We start from the raw sequence: 18274 nt of genomic DNA, 5'->3' as shown, positions 1-18274 counted from the left end.
TTTAATAAATCTTTCCGATAATTTTGCACTTTTGCCATCTGTAGGTGTTTCCATAATGCACCCAGATTCAATAAAGCAATGATTGTTTTCGGGGTGCCTGGGTGGCTCAGTGGGTTAAGCCACTGCCTTTGGCTCAGGTAATGATCTCAGGGTCCTGGAATGGAGCCCCGCATTGGGCTCTCTGCTCAGCAGGGAGTCTTCTCCCGCCTCACCTGCCTCTCTGCCTACTTGTGATCTCTGTCAAATAAATAAATAAAACCTTTAAAAAGAAAAAAAAAAGCAATGATTGTTTTGTAATTCCTCTACTTTTTACCATATTGGTAACCGATATATCTGTCTTTAACCACACCATTATGCCACTGTATTATGTTAATGCAACATTATTTGTAATTCTCTAATACTGTGTTATTTTCCTATGGGTAATCTAAATTAAATGAAATTCTGAAGCGTATTATCCACTTACCATGTGCTTTAAAAGTATTTTCAAATAAATAGTTTTAGAGTTCAGTTTTTTAATTTCATTTTTACTATTACTATATTATCTTAAAGAATACATGAACTTCTTTTATTTTTAGAAATAATTTGATCCTGTAATTGTACTTAGTGAAAAAGAATGAAATATTCATGAAGTACAATAAAATAGGGAATTTCTCTTTTCTACCCAGTCCCTAATACAACTTTTCAACATCCATCATCTTAGAAAAAGTTATCATTAGCTATTCTAAGGCAATTAAGAAATATCCACTTTCTTCCAATTCTCATACTTATTTATATTGAAAGAATCATTTCTGAAGGTAATATCATAGATGAGAAGTTTGTTCTATCTACCTGAAAGTCTTTATGGGGTGGGGAAGATCAGATCTGGAGAGCAGGGCCTAGAGAGGGGAATCTAGAATTTCAAATACTTTTTATATTCTCCATCAGTGTCAGCAGTTTAGTCACTGCTGTAGTCAATTTCTATTTACCACCACCCAGCCCATTACCAAAGGAGATAACTGGATCATGCATTTGGTCACAAAATATTAATGTAGAGTTAAAAAAGTGAGAGAATGGTCTGTGTTTGATTTTTCTACAGGCAAGTCTGTTTTACATAAATGGCTTTTTTACAAATTTGAAATGTGAATATATTTTATTTTTTCCCAGGGAGTACACAATACACAATTCTTTGACAATACTATTAACCAATTTTATGCCAATTTCTTTTCTGATCTAATAACATCAAATGAAACACATTAAGATTTTGGACGCTGTTTGATGACTTAACAGACTAGTTAAAAAAAAGTCCATCTATAAAACAAAGTATAAAAAGTCTACCCACGGCCACAAAATCCCTTATCTTGCAACACTTTAAAGTCACAATAAATGCTTTTGAAAACGATGAGATAAGAAAAATTAGTAAATTGAGCTTCAGTGAAAAAAAGGTATGGGGGTTTCATTTGAAGGTACACATTGTAGAGAAGCAAAATAAAAGTAACTTCATCTCTAAGATAATGTGGAAAGACGTTGCTTTACACCAATTCTCATCATGTAACTTTATAAATACAATGTACAGAAGTAGATGTACAAATTAGGGAATGTCATAGTTCTTCATATCTTTAATACTGACACACAATCACTTTCCAGTGGTGAAGATAAATCACAGTTTAGAGCTCACTGGTATTCATGTAATTAAGTTGTAAACGGACAATTCCATAAATTTGTTGAATAGAAATTTGGAGGTGTTCTACCTGAGCTCATACAGACGTTCAACTTGAATCCCATTGAAGATATATTTAAATATTTAAATACCCAGAGCCTTAAGCTATGACATACAACACCATTTTATCTGTCTTTGTTATTTAGAACAAGCATACTTGCAATGTTTTTACTTCCCTTTGGTTGTAGGACACCTTCAATGTTGGTCTTGATTTTCCTATATGCTCCCCTGAATTGGATTCAAATCCTGTGAAGGAATCCATTGTTTTCAAGCCCCTGTACTATCCCACTTAAAATATGGTATGGAAAAGGTCTGGAAAGGGGCGGGCTGACTCTACCTGCACACTCGAGGCATACCTGAGTTGGGGCGCTGCTTGGCTTTTCCCCAGTGGAGATGTAGCATGTTAAGAATGGGGCTGTGTTGTTTGGGGCTTGAGTGCACAGTAGCATGGCCTGTGAGTGCAAGCTGAGTTTGCGTTCTCCCCCACCCGGATTTCCTTCTGACAAGTCATGCAGACCTTGTGCAGACGTGCAGAAGACTGAGCTCAGTGATTCACATTCATTCAATGGGCTATAAGATGAAAAAAATTATGGGAGGTCTTGTACATGTTTGTATTCTTCTACTAACATTCTGACATACTGATTAGAAGCTTTTTACTTATAGTAAGTTGACAAAAGCTTTTGATTTTTGGATAGGATTCCTGAATTCATTTGGATAGCCACAGCATTTTTATATTGCTCTGTATCTGTGTGCGGATGATATCTTGGGAGCAACATTTTACTAAGCAAATTACATACAAAACTAGACTTAACAGGGAACGTGGAATGTTCTAGAAGAACATTCCGCATAACCATAAGGTCTGTACTGCCAACATCTAACCCAAATGGTTACGTTTTATACACTGAAAATAATCAGGACGGTCTGATGCTATGTCCTGCATTATTCCAGAAGTCACTGTCATACCCATACTCTACACTGAAGTCTTGGTTTATTTGTCACATTAGGGATCGGCATCTGTGTGTAATAAATGTGATTAATGAAAGTTTTAATCTAAAGTGGGTTACAGAGAAGCCTAAAGAGGGAACACAAATGAACAAAGCTTTGCTTTTAAATAGAAAGAGGCGACGTAGGGAGCTGCATAAATCAAAATTAAATTCCTCACATCCTACAGTTGTGAATAGTAGGTAGTCATTCTTCACAGGAACTTTTCACCTTCCCTAGACAATCTGACCCAGAGAAATCAAACTGCATTAAAATTCAGGCACTGGTGGTAGGAAGTTGATAACGTATTTAATAAGTGTGTCTCAGAATTTTTTTTTTTCTCTTCGGCGAAGAAATGAGCTACCTGGCCCCAAAAGAGGTTGGGGCCCATAAAAAACATTACATTCCTCCACTCTTGCCTGTGTTGATGCAGTCTCAGGGAACCAAAAAAGATAGAGAGAAAATGAATTACGTTATCCCTTTGCTATAATAATATGATACAGAATTGGAGACTGAGCCAAGAATGCATGGGAATATGAATTGTCATTCAAGTGGGTCCCCTATTAGAATTGATTCTAATAATCACATTGAACATTTTTCAAAGTACCAACTACTGAACACATCATAGGAAAAATATGAGAAAGTATAACTAGAAATAGAATTTACAGTTGTGGAGGCGGCAGATGGAAAAAAATGTCACAAGTGGGAATTTCAGGGAAGTTCTCTTCTACTTGACTGATCGACTATACACGAACAGAGGCTGACATATATTCCAAAGTCATATTCCTTTTGACCATACATGACTGATGTTCAGGAATTTCTTGTTCTCAAAGTCGTGGGAACAAATGAGGCAGGACACTGTTATTAATGTCCACTTAACGAGGTTTGGTTTTATTTAAAAAGTGTATAAACATGCATTTTTCTCCTTTTAAATTTTCGTTTTCAATTTACTCATTCAAAGTGGGTCAAACATCTTTTAGTTGGTAGCCAATTTCTGAGAATGTACCATAAAATGTTTATTCCAATAAATCTACTTACTGTGAACTGAACATACTCTGAGCACTGCCTTGTAAGCACTTACAATTTGGCGATACATTTGTGGCATAAACTTCACTTCTTAACCAAATAAAACACAAAATTGTCTATAGACTGCATTATTTTTCCAAAGTCATAAATTTAAGTGATGCAGCTCTATCCTCTAGTGTGTACTGTACATGTGTTAGAAAGATGAAACGAGATATTGCAATAGAGTTTTTGCATTTGGAAGCAGCCCGAGTATGTCCTAATAATAAATTGCCTCTTTAACTATTTGCTAGATATTCTAGAGTTCATTTTGTTTGTTTCCTTGGGGAACTTCATATTATGTCTGACTTAATGAGTTGAAGAGATTAATTATGGTAATTCAGAAAATGTTTTTTTAAAAAACTGTAATATAAACACAGCTCTTGTGAAACACCTTAATTTCCTTCTGCTTGTTATAATTCTCAGACAGGTCAATTACAACAACAGGTTAAGTTGATTCTACATATAACCTTAATTTCCCTTTTTTTTTTTTTTTTTTTTTTTTTTAGCAAGCTTAGTACATCTTTGCTGTTTAGCCTGAAGACTTAAAATTTCTTTCTTTCACCCCTGCTTTTTTGTCAATAGTAAAAGCCACCTTTCTGCTTTTCTTTTTGACTCAGTCCCTGATATTTAAAGAAGACTTTGCCAACACCACTGTTCCCTTGCATCTTTCTATTCCTACACCCCAACTGCAAACCTCTAGCGTGATTGGTTCCAACCAGTGCACCCAGCCTAGCTTACAGTACAGAAACTCCCTTCACATTCAGTCCTGTTCTTCATGTCACGAGGAATAGAGATTTGTGCTTATCACCAAATAAAATTGCAGTGCAAAATTGAAACATAAAAGTTACACAATTAAAAGTTAATATATGGCACCACAGCCTATTAATTCACATATAGTACAACAGACCAATAAAAACAGACAATAGTATGAACAGAGCTAAAAAGAGGGAGCTTGCATAGCAATGCACGAAAGAAATTATATACAGAGGAAAATCCTTTTCTTCCTGGAGGGCGAGTTTTGTTTTCTTTCTTTTTTATAGACTCCTGACAAGAAAGAGTTAAGGTGGGTGGTGTACTTAAGAGAAGAACACAAGTAAAATATCTGTGGGATATGTGTGGCTGTGTGTCTTTACATTGCATTTACAGTTCTTTTAATAGTACATAAATAAAGAAATTGTTCATTGCACTGTTTAGTGTCATCACTTCCATGAGTTCAGACCTGGTGGTCCTTCAGAGCAGCTTTGCATTTCTCCTCTCAGTTACTCTACAAAGAGATAAAAATCAGAGGTAAGTTTGCATTGACATTAGGTAGTCTTTCCAACTGACCAACATGACAAAAAGCCACGTGAACAGATAATAAATGAAAATAACACCGCCAGATGGATTTTGCGAGTGTGTAAAGGTAGTGATGGGAAGGGAAAGAAAGAAACACTGTAAAATTTGGAGATTTAAAATTCACATAGCGCTCTCTCTGCACGTCCCTGTGAGTTTACAGTTACACTAAAATGGAAGTCAAAGCAAAATCCAAGCAGTCATGAATCAAATTAAGAATTATAAACATATCTTAATACTAATCAGATTAGTAAGAGAATAAAAATATGAAGTCTAGTCAATAAAGAACTTCACAGTTTGAAAGAACTTTTATTTTTCATTATTTCATGGCAACCCCCAGACTGTGATAGAAGCATAATAGTAATGCCATTTTTTAAAATAAGGAAGTAGAGAGATTGGGAAGGTAGCTGACTTGCTCTGGGTTGAGAAGACTGGAATCCAGGGATATTCCTTCATCAGTGCTTTTAATGTGAATTCAAATAAGCACCTGAAGCTATTTAACAAGTATAATTCTGACATTGGAGAGAAGAATTGGTAAATTTTACGAAAAAAAAATTAACACAATTCAGAGCTTCTTCTGTGACTGTGACATGCTCTCTTTCTCTGTTGTCTGGTATTTTATTTTTATAGATTATTTTATTTTTATAGATTATATAAATTAGAGATTTTTATAGAGTAAGATAATAAATAATCTTAAAAAAGATTATTTTATTTTATAGATAGTTATATCAATGTTGGATCTTTATTCAAAAAGAAATTTATTTATAAAACATGTTATTGTAATAAAATATCAACTTTACAAGGTCGACTGCCTAAATCTAAAAAAAAATTATAATAATAAATGAAGAGCAACTAGGGAGTGAGGAATTCCTAAGGTTCTTTAAAAGGCAAAGAAAACTGCAAAGTGGACTGTTCTTAATTAACTTATAAATATTAAGATTAATAGCCTAAATATAGGCAATTTTTGTATAGTGTAAATCAGACTTGGAATAGAAGAAATATTCATTTAATAGACAGCTGTAAATAGCCGTGCCCTATTTCCAAAAATCGTAATTGATTTTTTTCTCTTAGTAAAGCATGATTTCAGAATTCTGAAATTTGTTTATTGTCCCAATATTATTGATGAGGTTCAGGACGTGCTACCCCAAAACACGACATCTTGGCATATGGAATATTGAAAGCTGAAGGAGTCTGAGAAACCAACAAAGGGAGGAAGGTCACTCTGACCTCCTCCCCACCTTGATCTTCTTCTCTGAAACAGACCATAAAACTCCCATGTGAAAGTTACCCTCCCTCTACCAGAGGAAGGCAGACATTCTTATTCCCAGAGACAGGGAGTTATAGGGCCAAGGAATCTGTGCAAACAAACCTTGTTAAACTAATCCTTATCTTCCCAGTTACTTCTTTACCATTGACTACTCCCCTACATCAAACCCCTTGGTATCATAAAATCTTCACAAATTTATGGTTTCTTTGTCTAAAAGATATAAAAGCTTTCTGCTCTGTCACTTCTTTCAGTCTACATGCTCTTCTGAAGTCACCCATGGACATGTAAAAATTCAACAAAATTTGTAGACTTTTCTCCTGTTAATCTCTGTTTATCAGTTTAATTCTCAGACCCAGCCAGGGACCCTAAGAGGGTCAAGGAAAATTTTTTCTCCCCTACATTATTAACCCACTATTTGTTCTGAATCACCAGCGTCTTTGAAGTGTCCTAAAGCACTTACATAATTCACCTGTAAACTGTCCTTGACTATTCGAGCCCATATATCCTATGTCAAGAAGGTCGCTGGCATTGCGCTGGTGACTTCCCCTCAACACCTCGGCTTTCCTTGGTCCAGTGGATCCTTTAGAAGACGCTGTTCCTGACGAGCTGTGACCCCCTGGAGATGGGAAACTGGGCTTGCTGTAGGGCACCAATGTCTCCTCTGAAAAAGAAGTACAAAGTGCTAAGCTGAACAGCAACATGGAAGCCAAACAAACTTTAAATATTAAGTTCAAGATGGGCTAGTTTATGATTTCACTCTTCAGGAAAATTAAAAATAAGAGGTTTAATAAGCCTGTATTAAAAAATTTCCATGTGCAAACAACATTTCTGATAATAGGAACTGAAACAGGATTAAATTAAAAGGAAATTTGGGGATGGGGTGCCTGGGTGGCTCAGTTGTTAAGCATTAGCCTTCTGCTCAAGTCATGATCTCAGGGTCCTAGGATGGAGCCCCTTGTTGGGCTCCCTGCTCAGTGGGGAGTATCCTTTTCCCTCTCCCTCTGCTCCTGCCTCCTTGTTCATGTTCTCTCTCTCTCTCCCAAATAAATAAAATCTTAAAAAAATAAACTTGGGGATAAAAATACAATGTTACATATCATTTGCAAAATTTAAATTCATTAATAAAAGGGAGCTGAATACAATGAACCATATTATTTAACAAAAGTATTTTTATGAATATAATTTCTGGACTTCAGTGAGGCTCCAATTAAATTTTTCAAAAATATTGAAGAAACATGGTTTTTGTTTCACTCAAAATTATAGCAACATTTTCTCAATCAATTTAGATAAAGAACTACATATGAGTTGACAAAGCTTCCTAAATTTCTGTTGTTTCTGGGGATAGAAACACATTATTTTATAGATGGTGTATTTTCTTAAAAGAAAAAGAGAAATACACATTTTCATAACTAAATAATAAATGAAAACACATTGTATGGATCAATCCTACAAATAACACAAGGTGTATTATTAAGTAACTAATATTTTAAAACATTTTTTTCTTTTTTACTTTCCTTTTTTCTTCTTCTTTCTCCCTACCTTTCTATTTTTCTCTTTCTTTCTAGATATGGGCTATTATTACTGTGATGACTATTTCTCTCCTTAAATGGTCTTTATGAAATCTCAAGAATCACATGATTTTTCTCTCACAACCTGAACGATGTAAACTTCCTAAGTGTTTCACTAAATCTAGGTCTTAAAATTGACATATCTTGGCTCTTATAAACATTACATTTTCTAAAATCTTAAGCACCAAGTTGTGACATCATATAATTATTGAAAATGCCTGGGTAGAGGGCATATCTACAAATGACTGGGTCCAAATTAAAAAAACTAATGTGTAAAGAAACTTTCAAATGTTGTGCTGTGTGTGTTTGTGTATATGAATGAAAATGAATCCCGACATGAGAAGAAATGTTCCAGAAAATGTATTTCTATAATAGGCCCGAACAACCACTACCCCTCCCAAAATAAAATCCAACCACAAGTGATGACTTTTATTTTGTGACAGTTCCAGAAGCTTGATTTATAAACAAGAATATTTCCCAATAAACTGTTAACAATCAACTAAATTTAACCAGTTGGAGAAAGCACAGGCCCAGTATAACCTTTTCTATCCTGAGATATTTACATACATTTATGTGCAACTTTGTTATTTCAATGAGTTCAACGATTTGACTGAAGTGAGTTCTCTTTTCAAAATGACTAGTTACTTCAGTCAAAATGAAACTGCTTGAAGGCAGGGATTAAATGGACGTTAAGATGAAATTTAGAGGTCTTAAAAGCATTTCAATATAAACATTAGGAGGCAAAACTATCAAATTGTCTCTTGAACAATACAGGTGAAATCTCTTGAGCTCAAAGACCCCTACGCAAGGTTAACTTGAGGAACAATCCCCATGGGAATCAGCCTTAAGGTGTATGTTGGTGAACTTTGCTGAGGAATCCCAACTTTTCAGTGATTGAAGGAAAACTTTTTTCAGATGCGCTTAAACAACTGCCATTTCTAAAATACCTGGTAGGAAAACAAAAGGTAAAAGTCCACACTTTCTTGGGACTGTGCAGAACACACCTGGTCCAACACTTTGTTTGTGTAGGGCTTTCCGTATATCTTCTTGGCGTTCTGTGGAGTTTATCCATTCTTGGGTTTGTCGCTGCCACTCTAGGGACGTTCTAGCTGGACAATCCAATGAGCTCTTTGTGTCTTCTAAGTTGGATGCTGGTGGTGTTTCCAGAGAGCTTCCTTTTCTCTCTGTTGAGTTTTCCACGTTACCAGCATGCTGGTTCGGGCCTATTTGCTGCCTTAAACCCTGACCTGGAGGGGGATCTGGTGGTGGTGGAAGATCTAAAAATTGTGAATAATGTTTAGAATGGACTAAAATTTAATGAAAAATACAGGTTTTAATTCAAGATGAAGAAAAAAACCCGTGCCCTCCTAAAAGTCTCACTCATGCAAAAGAAATCTGGGGGGGAAGGGAGGGTTGCAGGGAGGGCAAAGGTCAGTTATTTCTGTCTAAAATGCATATTATTGATCTCTTTGCTATCATTGGATCATAGTGTCTTTGAAACAAAATCGACTGATTTCAATTATAATATGTAGAAAGTGTTTTCAATTGCACATTGAGGCTAACGTTCAAGGTACAAAATACAATTTATGTGTTCTCCGTATTTTCTTCATTGTCCCCTCCAACTCCCCAAAGTAGACATATCATGACACAAAAATGACAAGACATTCTAGCAGCTGTGTTAGTAAAAGGCCCTGGGAAGAATAAAGGCTGCCCTGCCACTCTCCATAGGAAATGTTGCCCTCGGGAAATTAAGAACTATATGCCCAATCATATGCAACATATGACTGCCTTTACCCATGTATGTGGTACAATTAGCAACAGTCAAAGGGTTAAGCTAACATTTATTAAATGCAATTAACATTCTGCCTGACAACCAATTCTGGCTGTTCGTTTCATGAGTTAGCTAATGAGTTACAACTAATACATTATAATCTTCCAATGTATTAATTTTAATAACTAATAACCAATGTTCAGAGTACAGATAGAATATGCTTCATGGTGCTAGAATAGACAATGTATCATAAAAATTTGAGATGTGGTAGAATAGATAACTTTGCAAAAAAGCTCTTTAAATTAAATATAAGATATGAAAAAATCAAAAGTTTAAATGTGCAGCTAATTTTTCATTTTCCTTTCATTAACTGTTCAGATCACGATATCTTTATATTTGGATTGTCTTCAACTGCGATCTTAGTCTCTTCTTTCATCTTTCTTTAAGAATTCTACTAGTTCTATAATATGATTTGTACCATTATACTAGTTCTAAAATTACTTTGTTAAAGATTTTGAAGTCTCCTGAACATTCCAAACATTCTTTTGGATTATTACCTTCTAATTTTTCTGGCATACTATTGCAAACTTCTCTGCTCATCCTTAGAATATCAGTGATTACATTATTCGTTCATGAAATAAAATATCATATGCACTACATATTTCTATTATCAATGGGGGCTGTTGCATATAATCTTCATCCATTATTTCCTGTGCTGCTGTTGTATTAGTGCTCTTATTTCTAATAATACTGTTTGTGAAATTCAAAAGGAAAAAGCATGAATTTCTTGTGAACAAAAGATAGCTTCCTTAAGGAAGGTTAAATTGTTCTTTTTAAAGACTTTGCTAAGAAACTTTATACTCTCTCATAATGAGAAAAAAGATATTGTCCTCCACTGAATTGACAATAACACTCTCCTCCGCATCTGCTTTGGGAGTTCCCACGTTGAAGCAGCATTCCCAGTTCTTATGTATGTCCTCTTGTTAGATTATGAATTACTAATTATTGAAGGGAACAGTGTTTCCATCTGGGAGAATAAAGTTGCATTTGGAACATTTCTTCCAAAATGAAGAGCTAATCCAATATTGTGATATCTGTTTGTAGAATAACCCAGCAATGAGTTTATGTTTCCTTTATATTCAAAACTGAATTCCTTCGTTAGGCATTATTGTAAATGTAAGGTAATTGTTTCATTTGAGTGTTTGGACTTAAGACTGTCAGTAGTGGCAAGGGCAAGAATTATGACATTTGCTTTCAAAATAACTATCTGGTCATTGATTTTCATTCTCCATCAAAGCAGCTTCATCTTTAAAATGGCCAAAATGGCATCTATGTATGCTAGCCAAAATCCTGATTACTATTTAATTTAACCTGAAATCATATAGCTATATAATTAAGTAATTTACTTGGAGTTTGTATATTCTAAGAAGAAAGAACATGACATGCACATTGAAATAAACAAATTGGAAAAAAAGATGAAATTAAAAATGACTGTGGCAAAAATAAAAGTATCTAATCAAATATGTTCACTTAAATTTATTATTCATTTCCAAGTTGATTCATTTCAAGTAAATCAATTCACTAAAGAGTCTCTTACTGGTCTACTGAGGAGTTCCTATTGTCAGGTATACAACAGTCCAATCAAATATGTGCCATTTTTATTGTCTTTTTCAGGTTTAAAGAAAAAAAAAAAAAAAGCAAAAAGAAATCAGATACCTCCAGCTGGGATCTCTCCTTCTATGAACTCCAGGCTCACATCACTAAATCCATACTGAGGAGTTCAACTCAGATGTTTAGAAAGGATCTAAAATTTCACATATCTAAACTGAGTTCTGGACCTTCCTCTACAAGATATGCCTTTTCGGTAACGTCCATCATCTCAATTAGTAGCAACTGCATTCTACAAGTTGACCACGACTTTGGAGTAATCCTTGACTTTCTTGCTTTATAGCCTGAGTTAATTTCACGAACAAATCCTGTGGGCTCTGCCAACCTATAGCCAGAATTCAATCCTTCTCATTGCTTCCACTGATGCTACCTCGGGAAGAACTTCTACATCACTTCTCTGGATGAATTCTACAACCTCTTGAGTGGTTTCTGGGCTTCCACACAGAAAAGCACATTTAGCCTATCTTGACATAACAGCTACAATGATTTTTTAAAAAATAGAAGCAGAAGTAAAATCATGTTACTCCTCTACCTTAAACACACACACACACACACACACACACACACCCCTCTTCAGTGGTATCCCATTCAAAGTAAGAGCCAATGTCCTTACAGAAGCTTAAGACCATACAAACGCCCTCACTGACTGGTCTAACTTCATATTCTTTTCTGTTTTTCTCTCTGCCTCAGTCACACTGCTTCTCTTACTTTTCAGCAAATAAGCTTCAGGCTTCCATTTGCTGTTCTCATGACTTGGTGTGACCTCTCCTTGATACCAGCATTGCTCTTTCCCTTTTAATCTTCCAGTCTTCTGTACTGTCATCTACTTGGCCAAGCCTTCCCTGAAACTCTACTTAAAAGATACCTGGCCCCCTCCCCAACCCTGGTATTTCTCTACTTCCTTCCTATGTTTTTTTTCCTCCATGGTATTTGCCACCATCTTATATACTTTTACTTTCCCTTATATATTTGCATTGGTCTTTATCTTTTCTCAATAGAATGCAAGCTCCAGAAAAGCAGGGGATTTTGCCTGCTGGTTTCCAGCCTATCATTTGGTAGAATAAATTGATTAATGAATAAAGAAATTTGCTGAATGGTATAGGTTAGTTTGTAGCAGAGCTGGAGTGTGGCCAAGGTAGTCTGTGGAGAGCAAAGACTCCCTTCACTAACTAGGACATAGGAATGAGGGGAGAACAGACTTCTGGAAATGCTATGGGGGGGGAAGTTGATGGACAGAAAATTACTTTCTCTGCCTTCTTTCTTCAGCATTTGTCAGTATATTGCTATCAAAGGGTATTCTTTAGCTTATGCAAATGAAATAGAAGATTTGGACTGAACAATGCCTGCTTAGGAGAGTCTTTATTCAAGGGAGAAGAAGACTCCTTGATGTGTGTGGTGGTTTTTGCATTGCCTTTGAGACAGAGACTGATGTTTTTCACCGTTCCCGATTCCTCTTACTAGACACAAGAAAACACTACTTTCCCATCCAGTCAGTAGTCTGATGTCATGTGCCCATGCTCTTGTCAAGGAAATGAGAAGTGATATATGCCACATAGGGTCTCCCAAGTGAGAGTGGCTTCACTCAGAAGCCACAAATGTCTCACATTAAAAATGATGGCATCCCAATATTGAAAAAGCATACATCCTTATACGACTACTTAGAGGAGATCCACCTGACCTTTATAAATTATTCTAAATTACTGTATCCATGGGAAACAAACTTGCTGTACTAAGCCATTGAGGGACAGCAGTTGTTTGGTATGGCAGCTTCCAGTAATTACCGATTAATTTACTCACCAAACACAATTTCAAAATGTATCAAGCAAAAGTTTAAGTGTAGAAATGTCTATGCACTAAGTGCTACTCAACAGCAGCCTTCCCTAAAAGAACAGTTTGATTTTACATACAAATATCGTAAAATTATTACTGATGCATGGATTCATACCATACAAATCTAGGACACACACATTTACTATAAAATAACAACATCCTTAAGGATGATGTCCAGACTGCCATCCATAATTGATGTCCTCATGTCATAACTGGAACATCATTGGATCATAAACTTGGGAAGACATGGGAGCCAAAATTTCCCTTGCAATATCATTGTTTCCAAAATATATCTACTAACAATACATAATCCATAGTCCCCTTTTGAAATGGTGGCAACTTTAAGAGTTAGGGACCTGTCTGTTGTTTAGAAAGATAAGCAATAAATTGATCATATTTTAAAGTAGGAGGCAGCTTATTTGAACTAGACATTCTGAGAAAACTTGCAAGAACAGTATTTTAGTAAGAAAAGGAGCACTATCTTGTTGGTTTATATTTTTTATCTTCCAGATATTCTGTATATTATCTTCAAACATTTCAGGAAAAAAAAATTCTTTTCTCTTTCCATGACATTAATAGCAGGAAAACTATACAAAATTGTTAATTCTGAGTTTTATAACTACCATGTCAATAGGGGTGGTCCTTTTTATCTAGAGGGAATAAGATCAACACTATTGACTGCTTTAAATGCTGAACTAATCTTCAGATCATCTGAGGCAGAAAGGAAGTGGTGAGCATTTTTGTTCACCACAGGATATTGGTTTATAAAGGAGTCAAGATCCTGAGTACACCTTTACCCTCAAATTCCACAGAAACACTTCCCAATGAAAACAGGGTAGCAGGAAAGATAAGTAAACCTGAAAGCTTTTAGAATAAGTTATGGTTGACTTTTTAAGTCTGCCCTGCATTACAAAATGACAACAGAAAGCACACAGTGGCTACAAGATACAGACCCTTCTCCCAAACCAATGAAGAGTAAGTACTTTTCCAACTAAGCCTCATTCTGTCTTATAATGATAAGCCTAAGAGACTGAAATGAATGTTAAGGACACCATCATAGCTTCTCAATGCTGACTGCACATTAGATTCATTTGTGGAGCTTTAAAAATATCCGTAATTGGTTTTCACCCAGAACAATGAAATCACAATCCCCAGGGGGCGCCTGGGTGCCTCAGTCAGTTAAGTGTATGCCTTCAGCTCAGCTCATGATCTCAGGGTCCTGGGATCTATCCCCACATCTCCGCATGAAGCTCTCTGCTCAGCGGGGAGTCTGTTTCACCTCTACCTCTGTGCTCTCCCTTTCTTTCTCTAAGAAATAAATAAAATAAAAACAACAACAACAACAAACAAACAAACAAACAAAAAAACAAAAAAAACCCCACAATCCCCAGGGGATAATTTAAGAGCTCTGTAGATGGTTCTAATGTGAAGCTTGGGTAGGTTCACCCTTTTGGTATTTAGTCGAACTATCTCAGATTAAAGTTTGTATGCCTAGAGGGGATAGTGCTGAGAAGCGGAAGAAATGTACCTTTGGTTTTGGGCATTATACATAAATCATAGGTATTACTAGAATAAAACATCAGGATAAATATTTGTATTCCTATTTTTAAATGTATGAGAATTCAGTTGAACGTACAGGAAATAGATCCCGCTTTAAAGAGATGAACTACCCTGTATTGAACAAGGACCTTGCTCAGTAATGTGCTTCCTGAAACTAGCAATGTTTAAGCAAGTACTCAAAGACTGAAAGTTATACATAAATACAAGAATTGAAATAAATCAGCAGACTAGGGTCCATGGGCCAAATTCAGCCACTGTCTGCTTATCAACAAGGTTTTATTGGAAATCAGTCACACGCATTCTTCTTTTTTTTCCTATAGCTACACTCACACTACACTGGCAGCGTTGAGTATTTGTGACAGAGACTGTATGGCCAGGTAAAACAAAAAATATTTACTATCCGGACTTTTGCAGAAGAGCTTGCTGACCCATCTACCAGATGATCTGTAGTATGCTTTTAGCCCTGAAATTCATGAAACTAAAAAAATTGCTAAGTTACAAATCACTTCATGGTCTTTTTTTTTAAAAGTTATTGAAGTTATCTTAATTTGATGTCAGAAATGTCCCAAATTTAATATCAGAAATGCACAGCAAGTGCACGTGCTACCTGCGTTTTCTTTCCTAACCTCAAAGGGGAATGTCCATTAAAAAGCATTCATGGAAAATGCCAGAATGGCAGCAAGATCAACATTGAAAAGTGGTATGGCACACATTTCTTGGGGCGTGGTAATACAGAAAACCTTCCAGACTGTTAGAAAAGAGGGTGTTTTCTTTAAGCGAGACCCTATTGCCAGGTTTTCTGCCTTGTTACATAATGAGGCAGTGCCTCATCTACCACTGCTACTTTAATCTAAGTTAATGATTCGCACAGAGCGCATCTCTTCGGCGAGGAGACAAGAGAGAAGCAAACAAACCTACCATCTGTCATTCCTTCCCTTCGATGAGGCAAGGCTGGTTGTTGGTCCATTCGCCCTCCCTTGTGTTTTTTAGTGGGCCGAGGCCTCTGACTTTGACTCAGGGCTGCACTGGTATTACTGTCAGTAGAAAATGGGCTGGTTGGTCGAGGTCTTTGAGAGGAGGTAAAAGCTTTGCCTAAAAAGAAAACAAAGGGAATGGGGTATAGAGAATGTTATAAGGCAGTGATTCTGCCTGTTTTGTATTTCTGCTCTTACTTAGCCTAACCTACAAACTTGCCTAGAGATGCCATTTAAAGACACCAAATACTGGTGCATCTCCATAAAAAAAAAATATGCCTTGTTGCTTTTATTTTTTCCAATTTTTAGTAACCAACACACTGCCCACTGGAAAAAGCAAATGGATGTAAAACAAATCCACCAACCAAAAACCTGGTATTACTTGATTATATTTTTATTTAACCTTGATGATCTTAGTGGTATTTTCATGGTTATATGCAAATTCATGCTGCTTTTACTTCTTAAAATTAAAGCAGTTACTTCTGAAATAAATTACGTACTTATCTTATTTCCTTAATCAAATTTTATCCTTGGGATCTTACAAAATCTCTCTGAGCACAGAAAAAGGTCCTGAAGTAATTGCATTTGAAAAATATACATGAAAGGTCTGCTCAGAGACATATATTAAACTGACCTTACCACCCATACAAATACACGATGAATTTTACCTCTTCTACAGAAACTCAATAACATTAGTGTATAGTATAGGATAGATAGCAGGTTAAAATCACCTTGCATATCCAAAGTGCAATAGGTATTTTCTGATGAATATTACTGTATCTGAGCAGACTCCAAATTCTCATTGAAAAATGAAATTGTGTTACGTCCTTTTCTTGAGGTTTAGTACATATGCAGGGAAATTTATTTTGTGAAAAGGGTAGCTAATAAATGTTCAACATCTTATGATTTTAATATAATGTTTATTATGGTAAGTGAGGGTTGTTTTATGTGCATGTATCTATTCTCTTGTGCACGTTTTCCCTTTACATAAAATTATTGTATGTAGTTACATTTTCTTAAGTCAATGTGACATGATACTGCTTAATGCTTTATTAGCTATTAGCATACATGCAAGAAATGCACTTATGCCTTCTAATTTATTAGTTTCCTTGCACTTTCTCATTGCTGTGCTTATAACTTTGCCACAAAAAGCACTCAGGCAACATAAAGTTTCTGACTTACGCCGTATAAAGGCAGAAAATTCAAATAACCGTTATATTACATCATATTTTAGTTCGGATGCTATATGAAAAATAAACCTCTGCAATGCTTGGAAAAAATTTTTTATATCATTTGAAGATTCCTAATGCATACTGAAAAGAAATACTGATGGTATAATTCAAAGAAAATTTCCAAGACTCCTTTTTATCACCTGAGAGTTTAGGGAAGGGTCAAAACCGTTTTTCTTCACTTTACTAGTTGAATACTATTAAGATTTCTTAAACATCTTTAAGGCTTCATTAGTTTGTTTTGTAAAGTAGCTCCATTTAATTCACATTTTAGTATCTTTTTATAAGTGCATTTAAGAAGTACAGTCATAGAATAGCATGGATCAATAGCCGAAGTTATTTTGTTTCAGTAAAACAAACAAACACAAATTACTGATCTATTATTAGGATGAATCTCACATTTCTTTTAGGGAAAAGAATCAGATACATGAAAAATTATGAAATTGGTACTCAATTCTTCTCAGAAACCCAAATTAGATTAGGCCAAAGAGCCATACACATGTAGTCATCATTTTATTCTAGTGGCAAATGCAGTGGGTGTATCTTTAATTAGCATCCTTTAAAACAAATAATAAATTATTGGGTTAAAATCTTAACAGCCAAACAATTAATAAGACCATCAGCCATTTGAACGGTTAGACTGGCAGCCTTAGACCCATTCACCCCATGCTGAGAAAGCCTTCCCAGAAAACACATTTGCAGAAAGAAATGGGGCAAAGGAAAGTAATGGAGATAAAAGCTGAATAATTTTAATCACTGGGCCCATTATTGATTGTGTGAGAATTTGGCCAAGAGTGAGTTATTGAAAATTTAATGGCCATCCCAGTCGCAGCTTGGCTATCACGTAAAAGGAAAGCATATTCCAATTAATCAGCAGAGCCGTGAAGGGAAAGGGAAAGAATGGAGAGAAGTGGGTGAGTAGGAGCCTATTCTTGGCTCTGCAAAAGTAGCATCGGGGAGAAAGTTCTGGTAATTGAGGATCTGAACTGTGGTCATGCATGTTACAGAAAGCCCTGCAGTCAGACTCACTGAGGAGAAAGAACAGGAGAAAAATAGCTCAGTGTCTAAAGGACAAGACTCTCTCATGCAAAGAGTGTGGACTCAGAGTCTACCAACCTGTTCTCGTAAGGCTGGTTCCATCCAGCCTAAAACCAGCTTTATCTGCTGCTGCCACCAGTGCTTGTGCAAAGCTGCCGCTGGCAAAGATGGCGCCATCTGAGGAACTACCTACACTAGATCTATGACTAGAAAAGTTACGGTCCTCATCAGATGCAGAGCCCCATCCATTTACCATTGAACCTAAAAACAAATGTAGTTGTCTAGTGAGTGGTAC

The 18274-nt window shown here is 35.8% G+C and overlaps 1 protein-coding gene across 20 annotated transcripts in view; it reads right to left on the bottom strand.

Annotated features, from left to right (window-relative positions):
* Positions 1–4201: 4201 nt before the first annotated feature.
* ROBO2 (roundabout guidance receptor 2) overlaps positions 4202–18274 on the bottom strand; it is a 1684719-nt gene continuing 1670646 nt past the window's right edge. For 7 of the 20 annotated variants that reach the window (XM_044251123.1, XM_044251119.1, XM_044251126.1 and 4 more), the window contains 5 exons: positions 18058–18240; positions 15657–15830; positions 8914–9186; positions 6802–7002; positions 4202–5006 (listed from right to left, as the gene is read on the bottom strand). In XM_044251123.1, the coding sequence (XP_044107058.1) occupies positions 5005–5006; positions 6802–7002; positions 8914–9186; positions 15657–15830; positions 18058–18240 (833 nt within the window). In that variant the 3' untranslated portion in view covers positions 4202–5004. The remainder of the gene's footprint in view (positions 5007–6801; positions 7003–8913; positions 9187–15656; positions 15831–18057; positions 18241–18274) is intronic. The other 13 variants (XM_044251134.1, XM_044251135.1, XM_044251137.1 and 10 more) reach the window with 4 other exon arrangements.

The sequence above is a fragment of the Neovison vison genome, chromosome 6 (genome assembly GCF_020171115.1).
Source record: "Neovison vison isolate M4711 chromosome 6, ASM_NN_V1, whole genome shotgun sequence".
NCBI classification, from domain to species: Eukaryota; Metazoa; Chordata; class Mammalia; order Carnivora; family Mustelidae; genus Neogale; species Neogale vison.
This window is presented reverse-complemented; position numbering and strand designations above follow the sequence as displayed.